This window comes from Giraffa tippelskirchi, chromosome 4 (genome assembly GCF_054371585.1).
Source record: "Giraffa tippelskirchi isolate mGirTip1 chromosome 4, T2T-mGirTip1v1.2.pri, whole genome shotgun sequence".
Classification (NCBI taxonomy): Eukaryota; Metazoa; Chordata; class Mammalia; order Artiodactyla; family Giraffidae; genus Giraffa; species Giraffa tippelskirchi.
In genome coordinates, this window is record NC_137278.1 from 205,394,436 (window position 1) to 205,409,239 (window position 14,804).

A 14,804-nucleotide genomic window follows, 5' to 3' on the forward strand; every position below is an offset into this window, starting at 1 on the left:
TCCCCCTTGCATTCCTCAGCAGCTACTCCCACCTGGCAGGGCAAATTATACCCTGGCCTGGCAATAAAAACCACTTTCCAGAAAAAGAAGCTTCGGGGCCCCCAAGAGACGCAGCTCACTCTCTCACACCACCCGTGTCTGACTCAGGGGCCCGGTGTCCCTTTAAGCAGGGAGTACAAATTCCCACCCCGGTCCCTCCCTCCTGCTCTTCCTGACGTCAGGAGGAAGGCGTGTGTGAGTGAGTGAGGGGCCTGAGGTGCCGCATGCTCACACACACACACACATACACACACACACACACACACACACACACACACACACACACACACACACACAGAGTCAGACACACAGCACATCTCTCAGACCCATCCCTGCTCATCAGCTCCAAGCACGACAGAGAGAGGCCGAGTCTGAACGGCTGCAGGAGGCTGTGTGGGACCTCGGCCGCCAGGGAGAGGTAAGGGGCTAGACCCTGGGGGCCTGGGAGCTCCAGCCCTGAAAACTGGCTTTAACGATGGGGGGCAGAGGGAGGTGTGATGGGGGGGAGAGGCTCTGGGAAGGTGGGCCCCCTCCCCTGGGGCTGGCCCAGGCCAGTCCAGTTTACAGAGGAGAGGCAGGCGTGTGTGAGCGTGGAAGAGCCCACCCGACCATCCTGCCCCCCTCCCTCGCTCTGCCTGCCCCCCAAGGGAAGCTGAGGCTGCGTGGTTCCCTGTGAGAGGGTGTCTGTGTGTGTGTGTGTGTGTGTGTGTGTGTGTGTGTGTGTGTGTGTGTGTGTGTCTGGGACTTGTGTCTGGCTCAAGAGGCAGAGAACAGCAGACACCTGCCAAGCCGCAGCCGCAGCCTCCTGTCTGGGAACCAGGGGGGAGAGAAATGACTGGGGAATAATTGGGTTCCTACCAGACGCTGAAAGCAGAGTGCAGCAGGGAGCGACATGGATCGTTCCCCCTGGAATCTGGGGCTGGGGCCAGGGAGGGACCGTCGGGGGGTGGGCAGGCAGACAGTTGGACCTGGAGCAGCTGTCTCATCCTGACTCTGCTTCTTCCGGGATGTGTTGGGGATAATTGGGCTAATTGGCTTGGAGAGGTGACTCCACGCTATTATTTCCCCCTTGGCCTCAGAGCCACCCCCACCAGGAGCTTTGGCTTCTCCCAAGGCCACTCCTCTCCCCGGCCAGCTGGTCTCGCACTGACCTCCACCCTTGCCAGGGCGCAGCCCCTGGAGGGCAAAGGTGATCAGCCAGGGTCTGCTGGGCCCGCTGCTGTGGGATTCAGAGACTCAGGCAGCCTTGGATAGTAGTGCCAAGTCCCCAAGTGGCTTGACCCTGGCACAAAGAGTCCAGGCGGAGATAAGGGGTGATGCTGGCACCCACAAGGGAGACAGCAGGTTCCTGCAAATCTGCCAGCCTGCAGACTCTTCCCAGGGAGAGCGGAGGGGGACGCAGAGCGAGAACAATAATAAATACAGAGTGTGAACTGCTGCATCCGCTGGGGCTGGGGGAGGGGAGGAGGAAGTGCACCCGAGTGGGGGGTGGGCCACCTTTCTGAGAGCCTGGCAGCATGCCCACCTGGACGGGCTCCAGGGGAGGCCTCTCCCTGGGAAGGGGAGCCAGTCCTGCAAACCTGACCCTATCTCAGAAGCCTCTGAGTCCTCCAAATTCTGGATATCTCCTCCCCCCAGCATTTCCTTGAAGTCTTTTCCAAAAACATCTATTTCCCATATTTGCCCCGCCTCTCTGGGTCTGTCTGACCCTCCTCCAAAAAAAAAGAAAAGAAAAGACAGGTGTAAATAGGAAGCAGCTCACAGGGGCCTGGGAGAGGCCAGAGGACAATCTTGGCCACAGAGGTTTCTCCAAGGCCTGGAGAGAGGGGATGGGCAGTGGTCACGGAAGTCCACTGGCCGTGGAGGGAGCCTCCCTAGGAGGAACTCGGGGGTCCCACACTGCTGGCTGGTGAGGGAGGGAAACCCTCTGGCTGGTCTGGAGGCAAATCCCCAGGAGTGGCACCAGCAGAGGGCGCTCAGGGCCTGGCTGTGACCACTGGTCACAACTAGCACGGCCAGGATCTGATGCCTGGTGGGAAGAGGAGGGCTCGGGCAGTTCAGACCTTTGTTCACGCAGACCATTAAGATTGGAGACAAGAAGCAATGGGGCAGCTCTTCCCCCCTGCCCCAATCCAGCAAAATGATGGGCTCCAGGATGAGTGGCCTGGCATGCTGGAAATCTCATGGGTCCCGTTGATTTGAGTTCAAGCTCAGCCACTCGTAAGTGTGACTTTGACCAGTCCGTTCCTCTTTCCAAGGAGGGCTCAGAGTGGGAAAGCAACTTGCCCAGGGTCACACAGCCCGGTGGAGCTGGGATGTGAGCAGGGCTCTCTCGTGGTGCCCATCCTGGCACCCATACCCTCACTAACGCCCACGAAGCCCAAAGGCCTTAATCATAGGAGCCCTCCAGGGCATCCTGGGGACATGACAAGGGGGAGAGTTAAAGGGTCTCAATTAAGCTAGAGTATTGGCTGGGGCAGTGCCCCACCCCCCAGTATACACATGCGCCTAGGAGGGGTGCGCGCGCGCATACACACACACACACATGCTGTGGGAGAGGGAAAGAACCAGGTTTAATTAGGTCACCTCCAGCTGCTCCAGCAGCTTTGGCACTGATGTATTTTAAGGCGTGTCTGAGAGGCTGGGGGAGGGCAGGGGCGCTGGGGAAGAGCCAGCTTCTGCCTGGTGGTCCTGAGGCTGTTTCTTCATCCTCCTCAGGCCCATCCTGGGTAAGACCTCAAAGTCCAGAAAGCTCTTCCACAATCACCCTGCATTCCCTGCCCTTCCCCTTTCTAAGTCATCGACCCACGCCTCCCCGTCTGCTCCTTCTCAGTGGGGGCTTGGGCTGGGATGCTTTTATGGACGGAGTTGTTTTTAAGCTTGCCGTAGTTGGCAAGTGACTCACGCAAGGTCATGGTCTGAGTCAGCACAAAGCCAGAAATAGAACCCCAAGCCCCGTTCTTCCTTCTGCAGGGGCGGCGGGAGCTTGCAGGGACCCGTGGGTCCTCCCTTCCTACCTCCTGCCTGAGGCCTCTCTGTTCCGCAACCCCCAAACATCTCCAGGGTGCTAAAGTGCGGGCCCCAACTGGCTGTGTGACCCCAGCAAGGCTCTTCACCTCTCTGGGCCTCAGTTTACTCCTCTGAAGAATGGGGTTATAATGATAATTAGCTTGTACGGTTGTTGTGAGGAATAAGTGAGGAAAGGGGACAAAGGGCTTGCCACACCTCTTGGCACGTGGTTACTAATCCATCGATGGTGGCCATGATCTTGTCGTGACCAACCATCCTGTGTTCTACTTGTCTGTCTGTTCCCCCTGGACCCAGGCTCTCTCAGGGCAGTGCTGTCTCTTCTCCTGTTTGTTGTCCCAGTGCCTGGGAATCACACTCAGCTACGTGTGTGTTTTTGACAGCCTCAGAGGAGCGGTGGAGTGACCCTCATGCGTCATCTGGATCAATGATGATTCATGAGGCCGAGGAGAAAATTGAGGCCCAGAGAAGGGCAGGTGCTTGCCTGAGGTCACACAGACCGGGTGGTTGAGCCAGCTTCGTTTCCCTGACCTGCCCAAAAGGAAAGGGATTCACAGGGTCAACAGAAGACTAATTCATAATAGTTTCTTTTTATACATATAAAATTGTTGACAGCCATCTCCTACTCAGTTCTTTTAGGGGAGCTGATAATTGGAGGAGCCCCAACACCAGGCTGATGGTCACCCGCTGATGTGGCTGAATCATCATTCACAGCCCCATGACGCTGTATCAGGACCTTGCCTAGGGTTATCTCCAAACAGCTCTGATGTTTTATTTTTACCTCCCCTGGCCTTTTGTCTACGGAATCGCTGGGGCTTGATCTTCATGCAGGGAAATGAAGAGGAGCTTGGCTGGCAGGGTCAGAAGCAAAACACTCTCAGGGGGACCCCTGACACAGCTCCTTGGCTCCTCTCGTAACCTGGACAGGGACTCTGATTCACCCTATTTGACAGATGGGTAGACTGAGTCTCTGGAGAAGGAAATGGCAACCCACTCCAGTATTCTTGCCTGGAGAATTCCATGGACAGAGGAACTTGGCAGATCAGAGTCCATGGAGTTACAAGAGTTGGACACGATTTAGGAAACCACCACCAGAGTGAGTCTCAAAGAGGAAGTGTTGAGACTTCCCTGATGGTCCAGTGGCTAAAACTCCAAGCTCCCAACGCAGGGGGCTCAGGGTTCGATCCCTGGTCAGGGAACTGGGTCCCACATGTTGCAACTAAAGATCCCACATACCACAACTAAGATCTGGCACACCCAAATATCTAAATAAATAAATATATATATATTTTTAAGGGAGGGTCACCCAGCTAGGACACTCTAGAGCCAGGAGTCAATCCTGGGTCATCTGGGACTCAGGCAGTCCTCTTGCCCTCCAGCTGCTAGTTCTGAAGGGCATCATTCCAGGCCAGAGATGCCCCCAGGCAGACACACCAAAATCCCTTGGGGGTCAGGCTCTAGCTCTGCTTTTGAGTTGAACCAAATGTTCTACAAACACATCTATTTCTCTGTTCTCGGAGTTTACTTCCTCTTTGCTTTCTCAGGGAAAATTCTTCTGGGAACTTATCCCCAGAGGAAGACACCATTTGCTTTCAGACAAATCTAGCCTCTGTCACTTACCTGCTGTCTGACCTTGGGCAAGTCACGTCACTTCTCTGAGCTTCAGCTTCCTCATTTGTAAAATGGACACAATTGTAATTTCAACCTTTCGCGGCAACTGGGAGATTTAAAAATGGAAAATAATTTCTTTAAAGACTCTGTGGGTTTCCCTGGCAGTCCAGTGGTTACAACTTCACCTTCCACTGCAGAGGGTGCTGTTCTGTTCCTGGTCAGTGAGCGAAAATCCCATATGAATGGTGGCCACAAAATCAAAACATAAAACAGAAGCAGTATTGTAACAAGTTCAATAAAGACTTAAAAAGGACTTTTTTGTAAAGACTGTGTATAGCATTCAGATGATCAAAGCCCTGTCTTCCCTTGCCCCCTTCTGCAGCAATATTCTGGAGAAAGACTCTGAGCTGGAGGCTTGCTCTACATCCCCTTGTTCGGTTCTCTTTAGTTTCCCAGGCTACCCTGCACTGTGCAGCTTCTTCAAGTCCAGGGCTCTGGCATGGACCAGAGAGGCAAAGGCTCTGTCTAAGGCCACACAGCAAGTCAGTAGCAATACAAGGACTGAACCCAGGACCCCTGACTCCCCACTCCAGGGCTCCAGAGTCAGATTGGCCTGCTTCAAGCTCTGGCTCAGACCTTAATTGTTGTGTGGCCCCGAGTGAGTGACAGCCTCTCTGAGCCTCAGTTTTCTCACCTGCAAAATGGGGTCATAATAGCAAGAGTCTTAAAGTACTGACGCAGGAACTAAATGAAAGAAGAAACTATGAGGGGCAGGGCAGGGACCTAGTGGGTGGGCGAGTCCTTGGGGAAACAGCAGAGGTGAGAATAAAGGGTGGGTTTGGCTCCAGGGTCTCTCCTTCCACCCACTCCCTCTGCACCCCCGTGCCCACCTTAGCCACCCTGCCTGGGAGGAGCACCCTCTCATCTAGCACCTATTCAGTGCTTCCCACGCTCCATCCTGTGTCATCCTCACTGATGCCCTTGGAAGAAGGGCTCTTGTAATCCTCATTTGCCAGAAGAGGAACAAGAGAGGGGAGATCCCAGCCCCAACTCCTTCCTGAAGGCCAACTCCCCACCTTCTCCCAGGAAGCCCCTCTGGGTAGGTGGGGCGATGGATGGGGAGCTGGAAGGGATACATGTTCTATCACTGCTGTTATTCTGACCCCTCTCCCTTCCCCTCTGCTGCCAGGCCCACTGTGGGAGGGGAAGGAGGAGGCTGCCCTCCACCCCTACCTTGGATAGTGCCCCTTCCCCTTCCCCACGGCCCACGTTGCATGGAACCTGAGAGCCAGGTTCATTCAGTCTTGGGTCCAGAGGCCTAGCTGGCCAGAGCAGGGCCCAGCTCAGCTGCATCTCCCTGGCAACCACTGTGGGCCTCCTCAGCCCCTCCCCCACCTCCTTCCCTCCCCTCCACCCACCACGACCTCCCAGCACAGGCTGTCACTGCCAAGCACAATACCAGGCCTGGGAAAACTGTGCAGTGGGCAGCCCAGGACCGCCTTGCTTCCTGGAGAAAGGGAGGCCGAGTTTCCCTTCCTGCCACCTGCCACCCTCACCCAGGTAGGGTAGGGGGCACCCAGGAGTGAGCCCTAGGGCATCTCCTGCTTTTCTGCTGTCATCCTGGGTAGCTTTGCTGCCTGTCTTCCTTTTCCCTAACAGCATTATTGAGGTGTCATTACCACACTATATAATTTATCTGTTTATGATGGACAAGTCAGTGGCTTTTAGTGTATTTACAGAGCTAGGCAACATCACTATAGTCAACTTGAGGACATTTTCGTCACCCCCAAAAAGAAACTCTGTACCCATTAGATGTCGCTCCTCATTTTCCTTCACCCTTCCCAACCTCTGGAACCACTAATCTTCCCATCTCTATGGGTTTGCCACTTCTGAACATTTCACACACATGGAATCAGGTAATACGCCGTCTTTTGGGACTGGCTTCTTCCACCTAGCAGCATGACTTCAAGGGTCAAGGTTTCAAGTCCAGCTGTCATAAAGCTCTATCAAAACTTCATTTCTTTTTATGGCTGAATCATGTTCTATTTCATAGTGAACCACATATAGACATAAACCACATGTTCATCCATTTGTCTGGGGATGGGCCTTTGGGTTCTTTCCACTTTGGGGCTTTTGTGAATAATGCTGCTGTGGACATTCATGTGCAAGGTTTTGTGTGACTGCTTTTCTTCTTGAAGCTTCAGTTTTCTTCACTCTAAAATGGGGACAAGGGAATTCCCTGGAGGTCCAGTGGTTAGGACTCTGCTCTTTCACTGCCAAGGGGGCAGATTCAATACCTGGCTTTTAAAAGTTAATTGATTAGTTTGTTGTTGTTCAGTCACTCAATCATGTCAGACTCTTTGCGACCCCACGGGCTACAGGATGCCAGGCTCCCCTGTCTGTCACCATCTTCCGGAGCTTGCTCACACTCATGTCCATCGAGTTGGTGATACCATCCAACCATCTCATCCTCTGTTGTCCCCTTCTCCTCCTGCCTTCAATCTTTTCCAGCATCAGGATCTTTTCCAACGAGATGGCTCTTCGCATCAGGTGGCCAAAGTATTGGAGCTTTAACTTCAGCCTCAGTCCTTTCAATGAATATTCAGGGTTGATTTAATTAATTCAATTAGTTAACTAAATGGGGATAAAAATGCTAAACCTGGCCCATGCCTGCCTTCTCAAGCGAGCTCAGAGAGAAAAACTGCACCTCAGCATGAGGGGCCCTGAGGGGCAATTCTGATCCTCTGCCCGCACCTCCACTGCCCCCCAGCAGCTCTCCCGGCTGGATGGGATGTGTTGGGGGCCTGCTGAGGGGGAGGGATGCTGCATCTCCACCCCCAGGGATGGCAGAGCCAGCTCATCACCTTGACCCAGAAAGGTTCCACCTGCTGTAGGACATTGAACTGTGGCCAGGAGACCTGCTCCAATGACGGGAGTTGAGTGAGGGTGACTCCTCAGCTATTCCAGTCTATGCAGGGCTCTGGAGTCCAAAGGCATCTTAAACTCTTCCCTGGAAACTACAGGTTTGCAGAGGGCAGGGCAGAGATGGAGGTCAGAAATAGACTTAGCTCAGAGATTCACCTCTGGCCCCAGGGTGGTGGGAGGAGTGAAGAAATGGGGGTGAGGAGGTGGAGAACCTGTCACCCTTACTCCTATATGTCGTGGGCCATGGGAAACTCTTTATATCCCTGCTGAGTCAAGCCTCACCATAGCCCGTGAGGGAGTGAGGCAGGGTTTCTCAGCTCCACTGTACAGATGAGGAAGCTGTTGTTGTTCAGTCACTCAGTAGTGTCCTGCTCTTTGCAACCCCACAGACTGCAGCACACCAGGCTTCCCTGTCCTTCACCATCTCCTGGAGTTTGCTCAAACTCATGTCCATTGAGTTGGTGATGCCATCCAACCATCTCATCTTCTGCTGCTCCCTTCTCCTGCCCTCAGTCTTTCCCAGAATCAGGGTCTTTTCCAATGAGTCGGCTCTTCACATCAGGTGGCCAAAGTATTGGAGCTTCAGCTTCAGCATCAGTCCTTCCAATGAATATTCAGGGTTGATTTCCTTTAGGATTAACTGGTTTGATCTTGCAGTCCAGGGGACTCTCAAGAGGAAGCTGAGTCTGGTGGAAGTGCTACCCAAGCAGGCAGCTAACACGCAGCAAAACTGGAGCTCTCCTGGTCCAGGCATCCTCCTGGCCCCGCTGTGGCAGGGCGCCCACTCCAGGCTCAACAAATAGTCTAGCGTCTCTTGGAGTCCAAGAGTTTCCCATCCAAAGGGACCTGGAGGGTGGGTGGATGCATGGATGGGGGAACTACATTCTCTTCCTCCACAGAGAAAAATATAGGACGAAGGACTTCCCTGGTGATTGAGTGTTTGGTTAAGAATCAGCCTTCCAATGCAAGGGACGCAGGTTCGGTCCCTGGTCTGGCAACTAAAATCCCACACGCTGCAGGGCAACTAAGCCTGAGTGCCCAAAGAAAGATCCTGCATGCCCAACTAAGACCTGATGCAGCCAAAAAATAGAAGGATTAATTTTTTTTTTTAAGGTTATCCAGGCACTGAGCTGTTGTCAGGGGAACTTCTATTGATTAGCATTGATAATAGCAATTTATTGGGTATCTACACGATGTCAGATGCTGTCACACACACACTAAATCATTGAAGCCATAGTCACTTTGCACGGTAAGCACTCTCAACTTCCTTTTGGAGAGGAAGAAACTGGGGCTAAGGAAAAATCGCCACTGTTACAAAGAGCTCCCCATGCCCCAGTCCTGTTCTCAGCATGTAGAATGTCATCTAATGCTCACAGTGACCTCTCTATGAAATAAGAAGCAACACTCTTCCCATTTTACAGAACAGGAAACCAAGTCAAAGGCTATGAGTGTTGACCAAGGCTGCACAGCCAATAGGTAGAGAAGGATTCAAACCCAGGTCACTGGGGTCTGGGGCCCACACTCCCACCCGCCATGTTGGAACTGTCGAGTGGCTTGCTTGAGGTCACCAGGTTACAGGTGACAAAGCTGAGGTTCCGACCCAGGTCTGTAGATTGGAAACTGCTGGCAGTTGTGTCAAGCTGTGTTCCAGGTCACTGGCCACTTTACCCATCCCACCTCCTAGGCCCCCAAGTTAACGAATTGAACTTCAAGCTGGAAGGACTTTGCGGTTAGTCTCAGTCATCTCTGCCCACCATTAACAAAACACCACAGACAGGGGGCTCCACGGAGACATTTAGTTCTTCTGGTTCTGGAGACTAGAGGTGACATTTAGTTCTTCTGGTTCTGGAGACTAGAGGTCCAAGTTCTGTGTGGCAGCATGGTCTGGTTCTGGGGAGTGCTCTCTTCCTAACTCCTAGACCACCCCCTGCTAGGTCTTCCCAGGTGGCTCAGCAGTAAAGAACCACCTGTCAACGCGGGAGACGCAAGAGATGCAGGTTCGATCCCTGGGTCAGGAAGGTCCCCTGGAGAAGGAAATGACTGATAACCTACTCCAGTAGTCTTACTTGGAGAATCCCATGAACAGGGGAGCCTGGCGGGCTACAGTTCATGGGGGTCGCAAGAGTGGAACAGCAATGAAGCGACATAGCACGCACGCACGCCCCCTGCTGGCTGTGTCCTCACAAGGCAAGAGGAGAGGAGGCAAGCTCTTGGGGAGGGGTGAGAAGGAGGGAAGGGTCTCTCCTTCTAAGGACACCAATCCCATAACGGGGGCCCCACCCTTCTGACTTCATGTAAATACTTTTTTATTTATTTGGCTGCGCCGGGTCTTGGTTGCAGCACTTGGGAATCTTTAGTTGTGGCATGCGAACTCTTAATTGCAGCACGTGGGATTTACTTCCCTGACCGAGGACCAAACTCTGGCCCCCTGCATTGGAAGCGAGGCGTCTTAGCAACTAGACCACCAGGAAAGTCCTCTTCCTTACCTCATCTAAACCCAGTTACCTCCAAAACGCCCCCATCTCCAAATACCATCACGTTGAGGGCTTCAGATTTCAACACGTGAATTTTAGGAGACCACAGTTCAGCCCGCAGCAAGGTTCTAAGACTTTTTTGTCTTTCTGGTGAGGACTCTGTGTCAGGGAGGGGCCGTGAGTGGCCTGAACTCACAGTCAGTAGCAGCAGGCAGGCCCTCCAGACGTGTGTCCAGAAGATGCCCACCCTGGACCACACTCACCTGTACCTCTCTCTCCCCCCTTCCAGACGGAGCCTGTGGCTCGTGAGGCCGCCGAGCAGGGCCAGGCCGGGCCCTGCCCGCCAGGACGCCCAAGCCCTTTGCCGGCCCCTGCTCCCGGGAGCCCGCCTGGCTCTCCTGCTGGCCCCGCCATGACTTCGGAGCCTACGCCGCCTGCGGTCGTGCCCCCGCTGCACTCCCCCAAGTCCCCTGTCTGGCCCACCTTCCCCTTCCACCGGGAGGGAAGCAGGGTCTGGGAGCGAGGCAGTGTCTCATCTCGGGACCTGCCCAGTCCCCTGCCCACCAAACGGACCAGGACATATTCAGCGTGAGTACCTGCCCCTCGCCCAGGCTCCACTGATCTTTCCCGGGACGGGGCTCCAGTTGGGGCTGTCCAGCCTCATCCTCCACCACCCCCTATTGTCCTCACCCGAGGACAGGAGAGCTGTGTAAGGGCCTTCTAGTAACTATGGGGATTCATTCATTCAGTCTACAAAGCTGTATGGAGCTCTTTCCCCGGGGGATCCAGGGATAAATAAGGCAACACCTCAGTCCACAAGCTGCTTATAATCCAGGGGGAGTTTGTCCACCATTCATGACAGCTGGCAGGGTTGGGGGTGAGGACCCAGCATTGGGCTTCGGTGAAGATGTCCTAGCTGGCCTTGGAAGATGTATCAGGAGAGGAGGGAAGCTGGCTGCTCCCACTGGATGAAACAGCCTGGGCAAGAGCTGTAGCACGTGGCTGACCTCTGGAGAAAGGTGGGCAGGCTGTACAGAGACCAGCCCTGGGCCTCTGGAATAGGTCACTGGGGGGAGTCAAGTTGAAGAGGGGGTTTGTGCAAGCCACCTGGACTTCCCTGGTGGCTCGAACAGTAAAGAATCTGCCTGCACTGTGGGAGACCTGGATTCTATCCCTGGGTCGGGAAGATCCCCTGGAGAAGGGAATGGCTACCCACTCCAGTATTCTTGCCTGGAGAATTCCAGGGACAGAGAAGCCCGGTGGGCCACAGTCCATGGAGTCACACAGTCAGACACAACTGGTGACTAACACTTTTACTTGTGGGGGCCACATGGAGGCTGGTTTGGCTTGGCCAAAGGAGGGGTCTGATGGCAGGTGCTGATTGTCCCCTGTCCACATCAAGGCCAGGCACAGAGCAGAGGCTTAATAAATGATGCATGAAAAAAAAAAAAAAAAAGAATGATGCATGAAGGGATGAATGACAAATGAGTGAATAGGATGGAGACTGCTGCTTTGGAAGAGAGTGAGCTCCCTGTTCTGGGAGGTGTTCAAGCCTAGGCTGCACATTCTTCACTAAGAAGTCTTACAACAGGAATTCGTGTAAGCCAGACCAGGCTCAGCTGGGGAGGGTTCTGTGTACAGAGAAGGGAACTGGTTGGCAGTCAGGCGACCCACTTGCTCGGCCACCTGGGAGAATCAGTTTCCCTCTCTGGGCCTGTCTCCTTATTGTTCAATAGGATGATGAGAGGACTGAACTGTCCAAACATGGGTGGTTTCTGCTCTGGGGAGGGCTTTCTAGGCAGGCTCTGCAGGCAGGGCGCAGGAGGGCTGTGGGGGTCCAGGGAAGCACGGGGCGGGGTGCTCAGGCCACATTTCCAATCCTCCTACCCTATCTTTAGGACAGCCCGTGCCTCGGCCGGCCCGGTGTTCAAGGGCATCTGTAAGCAGTTCTCACGCTCACAGGGCCACGGCTTCATCACCCCCGAGAACGGGTCGGAGGACATCTTTGTGCACGTGTCTGAGTGAGTCCCTCCCAGCTCCCTGTTCTCGGCTGGGCCCTGCTACAGGGTCCCAGCAGGGCCTCCAAAATGCCTCCCTAGGCCTCTGCCCTCACTGGCTGAAGTCTGTGGTCCTGACAGCTTTTTCCACTCCTAGGGTCTGCCTCCAGGGGCAGGGGTGGAGGAGGGCTGGGGCCAGGTGGAGAGGGGGGAAACCCAGAAGCCCTGGGACCACCACCTGGTCCTGGATCCTGTTCTCACACCATGGGGGTTGAGAGGGCTGGGCCAGCCCCTGGGCCTTTCAGCCTGGAGGGAGGCTAGGAGAGGTGGGGTGGTCTTGGTCTGGACCCCAGCCCTCAAGCCAGGCGTGGCCTGTGGAGTCCTTGAGCCCTGAGCCTTGGGGACCTCCCTGAATCCTTTCACACTCTTAACTTTATAGCCGCAGTCCCCAACACTTCTGGCACCAGGGACTGGTTTCGTGGAAGACAATTTTTCCACGGACTGGGGAGGGATGGTGTGGGGATGATTCAAGCACATCGCATTTATTGTGCACTTTGCTTCTATTATTATTACATCAGCTCCACCTCAGATCACCCGGCATTACATCCCAGAGGTTGGGGACCCCTGCGTTATAGCATCGTGAGGGGTGGTGTTGATTTCTCTTTCACGAGTCTGGCTCTGGCTCCGCGGCCTAGCGAGGCCCAGGGTGAGGCTGCCCTCAGGCCAGACCACAGGGGCCATCCAGGGAGGGGGCCTCTCTTGGGCTGACACCCCTCTCCCCACCACCAGCATCGAGGGGGAGTATGTGCCGGTGGAAGGCGACGAGGTGACCTACAAGGTGTGCCCAATCCCGCCCAAGAACCAGAAGTTCCAAGCCGTGGAAGTGGTGCTCACCCAGCTGGCCCCACACACTCCCCATGAGACGTGGTCCGGCCAGGTCGTGGGCTCCTAGGCTGGGGGGCCCCGTACCAGCTACTGGGGGAGGGGGGAGCCACACAGGGTAGGCGGGCCGCAGCCAGCCCTGAGCCCCCTGCGCCGGCCAAGCCAGTCCCCCAGGCAGCCTCGGTATGAACATCTGTCTGTCTGTGCTTGTGGACATGAGTGTGGGCCTCCATCCACCCCATGATCCTCGTGTGAGCTGGACTGAGGCGGAAGCCACCAGACCTGCCTTCTCTGCTTATCTGCGCTCTCCTCCCTCCCCTTCCTGCCACATACGCACAGGACCCTCTTGCCCTCCTAACACCCGTCCCAGGGTCCACTGAGCCTCTGAGGACTGGCGTCAGGCCTGGGGCTGGGACTCAGGGCATCGGTGGGCCCTGCCCTACCAGCTGGCTCCCCTGGCCTCTGCCTCAGGCCTGGCAGGCGGGGTGGGGGCCCAGACTGCCTGTGCCACTCACACCTCCCCCTCTGGGCTGGGGTCTCCCCCTGGGACCTGGATCTCTCCCCCCAGAAGCCAGGCCAGTGAGTGCTTTGGGGGAGCCCTCTGGCCTCTTGCTGGGGAAGAGGGTGAAACCTGGAGGCAGACAGCCCCCCTCCCCCACTGCCAAGGCCCAGCCCCGGCTCCTTCCTCCTCTCTCCCAAGCACACTGGAGAGGCAGGAGGCAGTTTGGGGAGCTCCTGGCCAGCCCTTCCTCCGCAGCCTGGCAATGGCTGTGAACCCCAAAAGGAGACCACGTCTACTACCCTGGACCGCACTGAGCCTCACTGCCTCCACCCTCCTTGGAGCTAAGGGTCTGCAGTGGGGTGGGGGCAGAGCTCCCCCAGCCTGGATGGAGCCACCCCCTTTGCCCTGACTCACAAACCCCACTGATGCTCAGCTTGTGCCCACCCATCAGGGCTGCAAGGACCCAGCGGTGGACACATACACACCCCTCAGGCAGGGCTGGGCAGGGGCACCCGTCAGAATAGCCCTCAGCCTGGGAGACCACCAGCCCTGCAGGCCCCTTGCTGGACCCTGTTCCCAAAGCCATGGGGTAGAGGCTCCCGCTGGCCCCCAACAGGCCAGTGGCCGAGGTGTGGTCCCCATCTTGTCCATCCCTTAAACGTGTGGTAGCCCTCTCCCCTTTGACCAGGACGTGTTTGTGTGCATTCACTCTTGGGTAGCGGGCCCCGGGCCCCCCCCCCACAACCACACTCCCTTCCAGAGAACACATCACCTGATGGGGGAAGAAACGGGGTTCAAGGGAGGGCTTGCCAGGGACTCACTCTTAGGAGACCCATTCTGAGTAAAAGAGGGGCCCAAATGCTCACGATGAGGGGTCAGTGACTGTCTAGGAGGATCCCGGCCCTGTAGCGATGTGTACCCCACCCCTGGCCTGAGGCTGGAAGACCAGCACTGTTAGGATGCACTGGCCAGCCCCCTAAAACTCAGAATGGCCCCAGTTTGGCTGGGCCTACTCAAGCAAGGCCTAAGGCCTTTCCCCTGAGGAACAAGGCTCCCCAGCTTCCTTGGCAGAAGGTTTACTGGTGCAGGTTAACTCCTGGGAACCCCCAAGACACCCCCACCCCTACCAGGAGTAGGCCCCCCCCCTTTTAGGCACCAACCAGGAGGCAGACTGTGGAAACAGCAACCCTGGGGCTGCTCCACTCGTGGCCCCACAGTGTCCAGTCAGACCTCCTGAGACCCCCACTAGCCACCTGGATCCCCCATCCTTCCTGACACTGGCAATAAACCCTCAACTGTGACTCAGCCTGGCCCTGAGCTGCCTGTCTGTCTGGGGAAGGGGCTGGG

At 55.7% G+C, this 14,804-nt stretch overlaps 1 protein-coding gene across 1 annotated transcript; it reads left to right on the forward strand.

Moving 5' to 3' along the window:
- The first annotated feature begins 232 nt into the window (after positions 1-232).
- Positions 233-14,762, forward strand: CSDC2 (cold shock domain containing C2). Its single transcript, XM_081587671.1, has 4 exons — positions 233-457; positions 10,366-10,664; positions 11,975-12,097; positions 12,863-14,762. Exons 2-4 carry the CDS (start codon positions 10,489-10,491, stop codon positions 13,023-13,025), a joined length of 462 nt encoding a protein of 153 aa, XP_081443797.1. The 5' UTR covers positions 233-457; positions 10,366-10,488; the 3' UTR covers positions 13,026-14,762.
- The last annotated feature ends 42 nt before the right edge of the window (positions 14,763-14,804 follow it).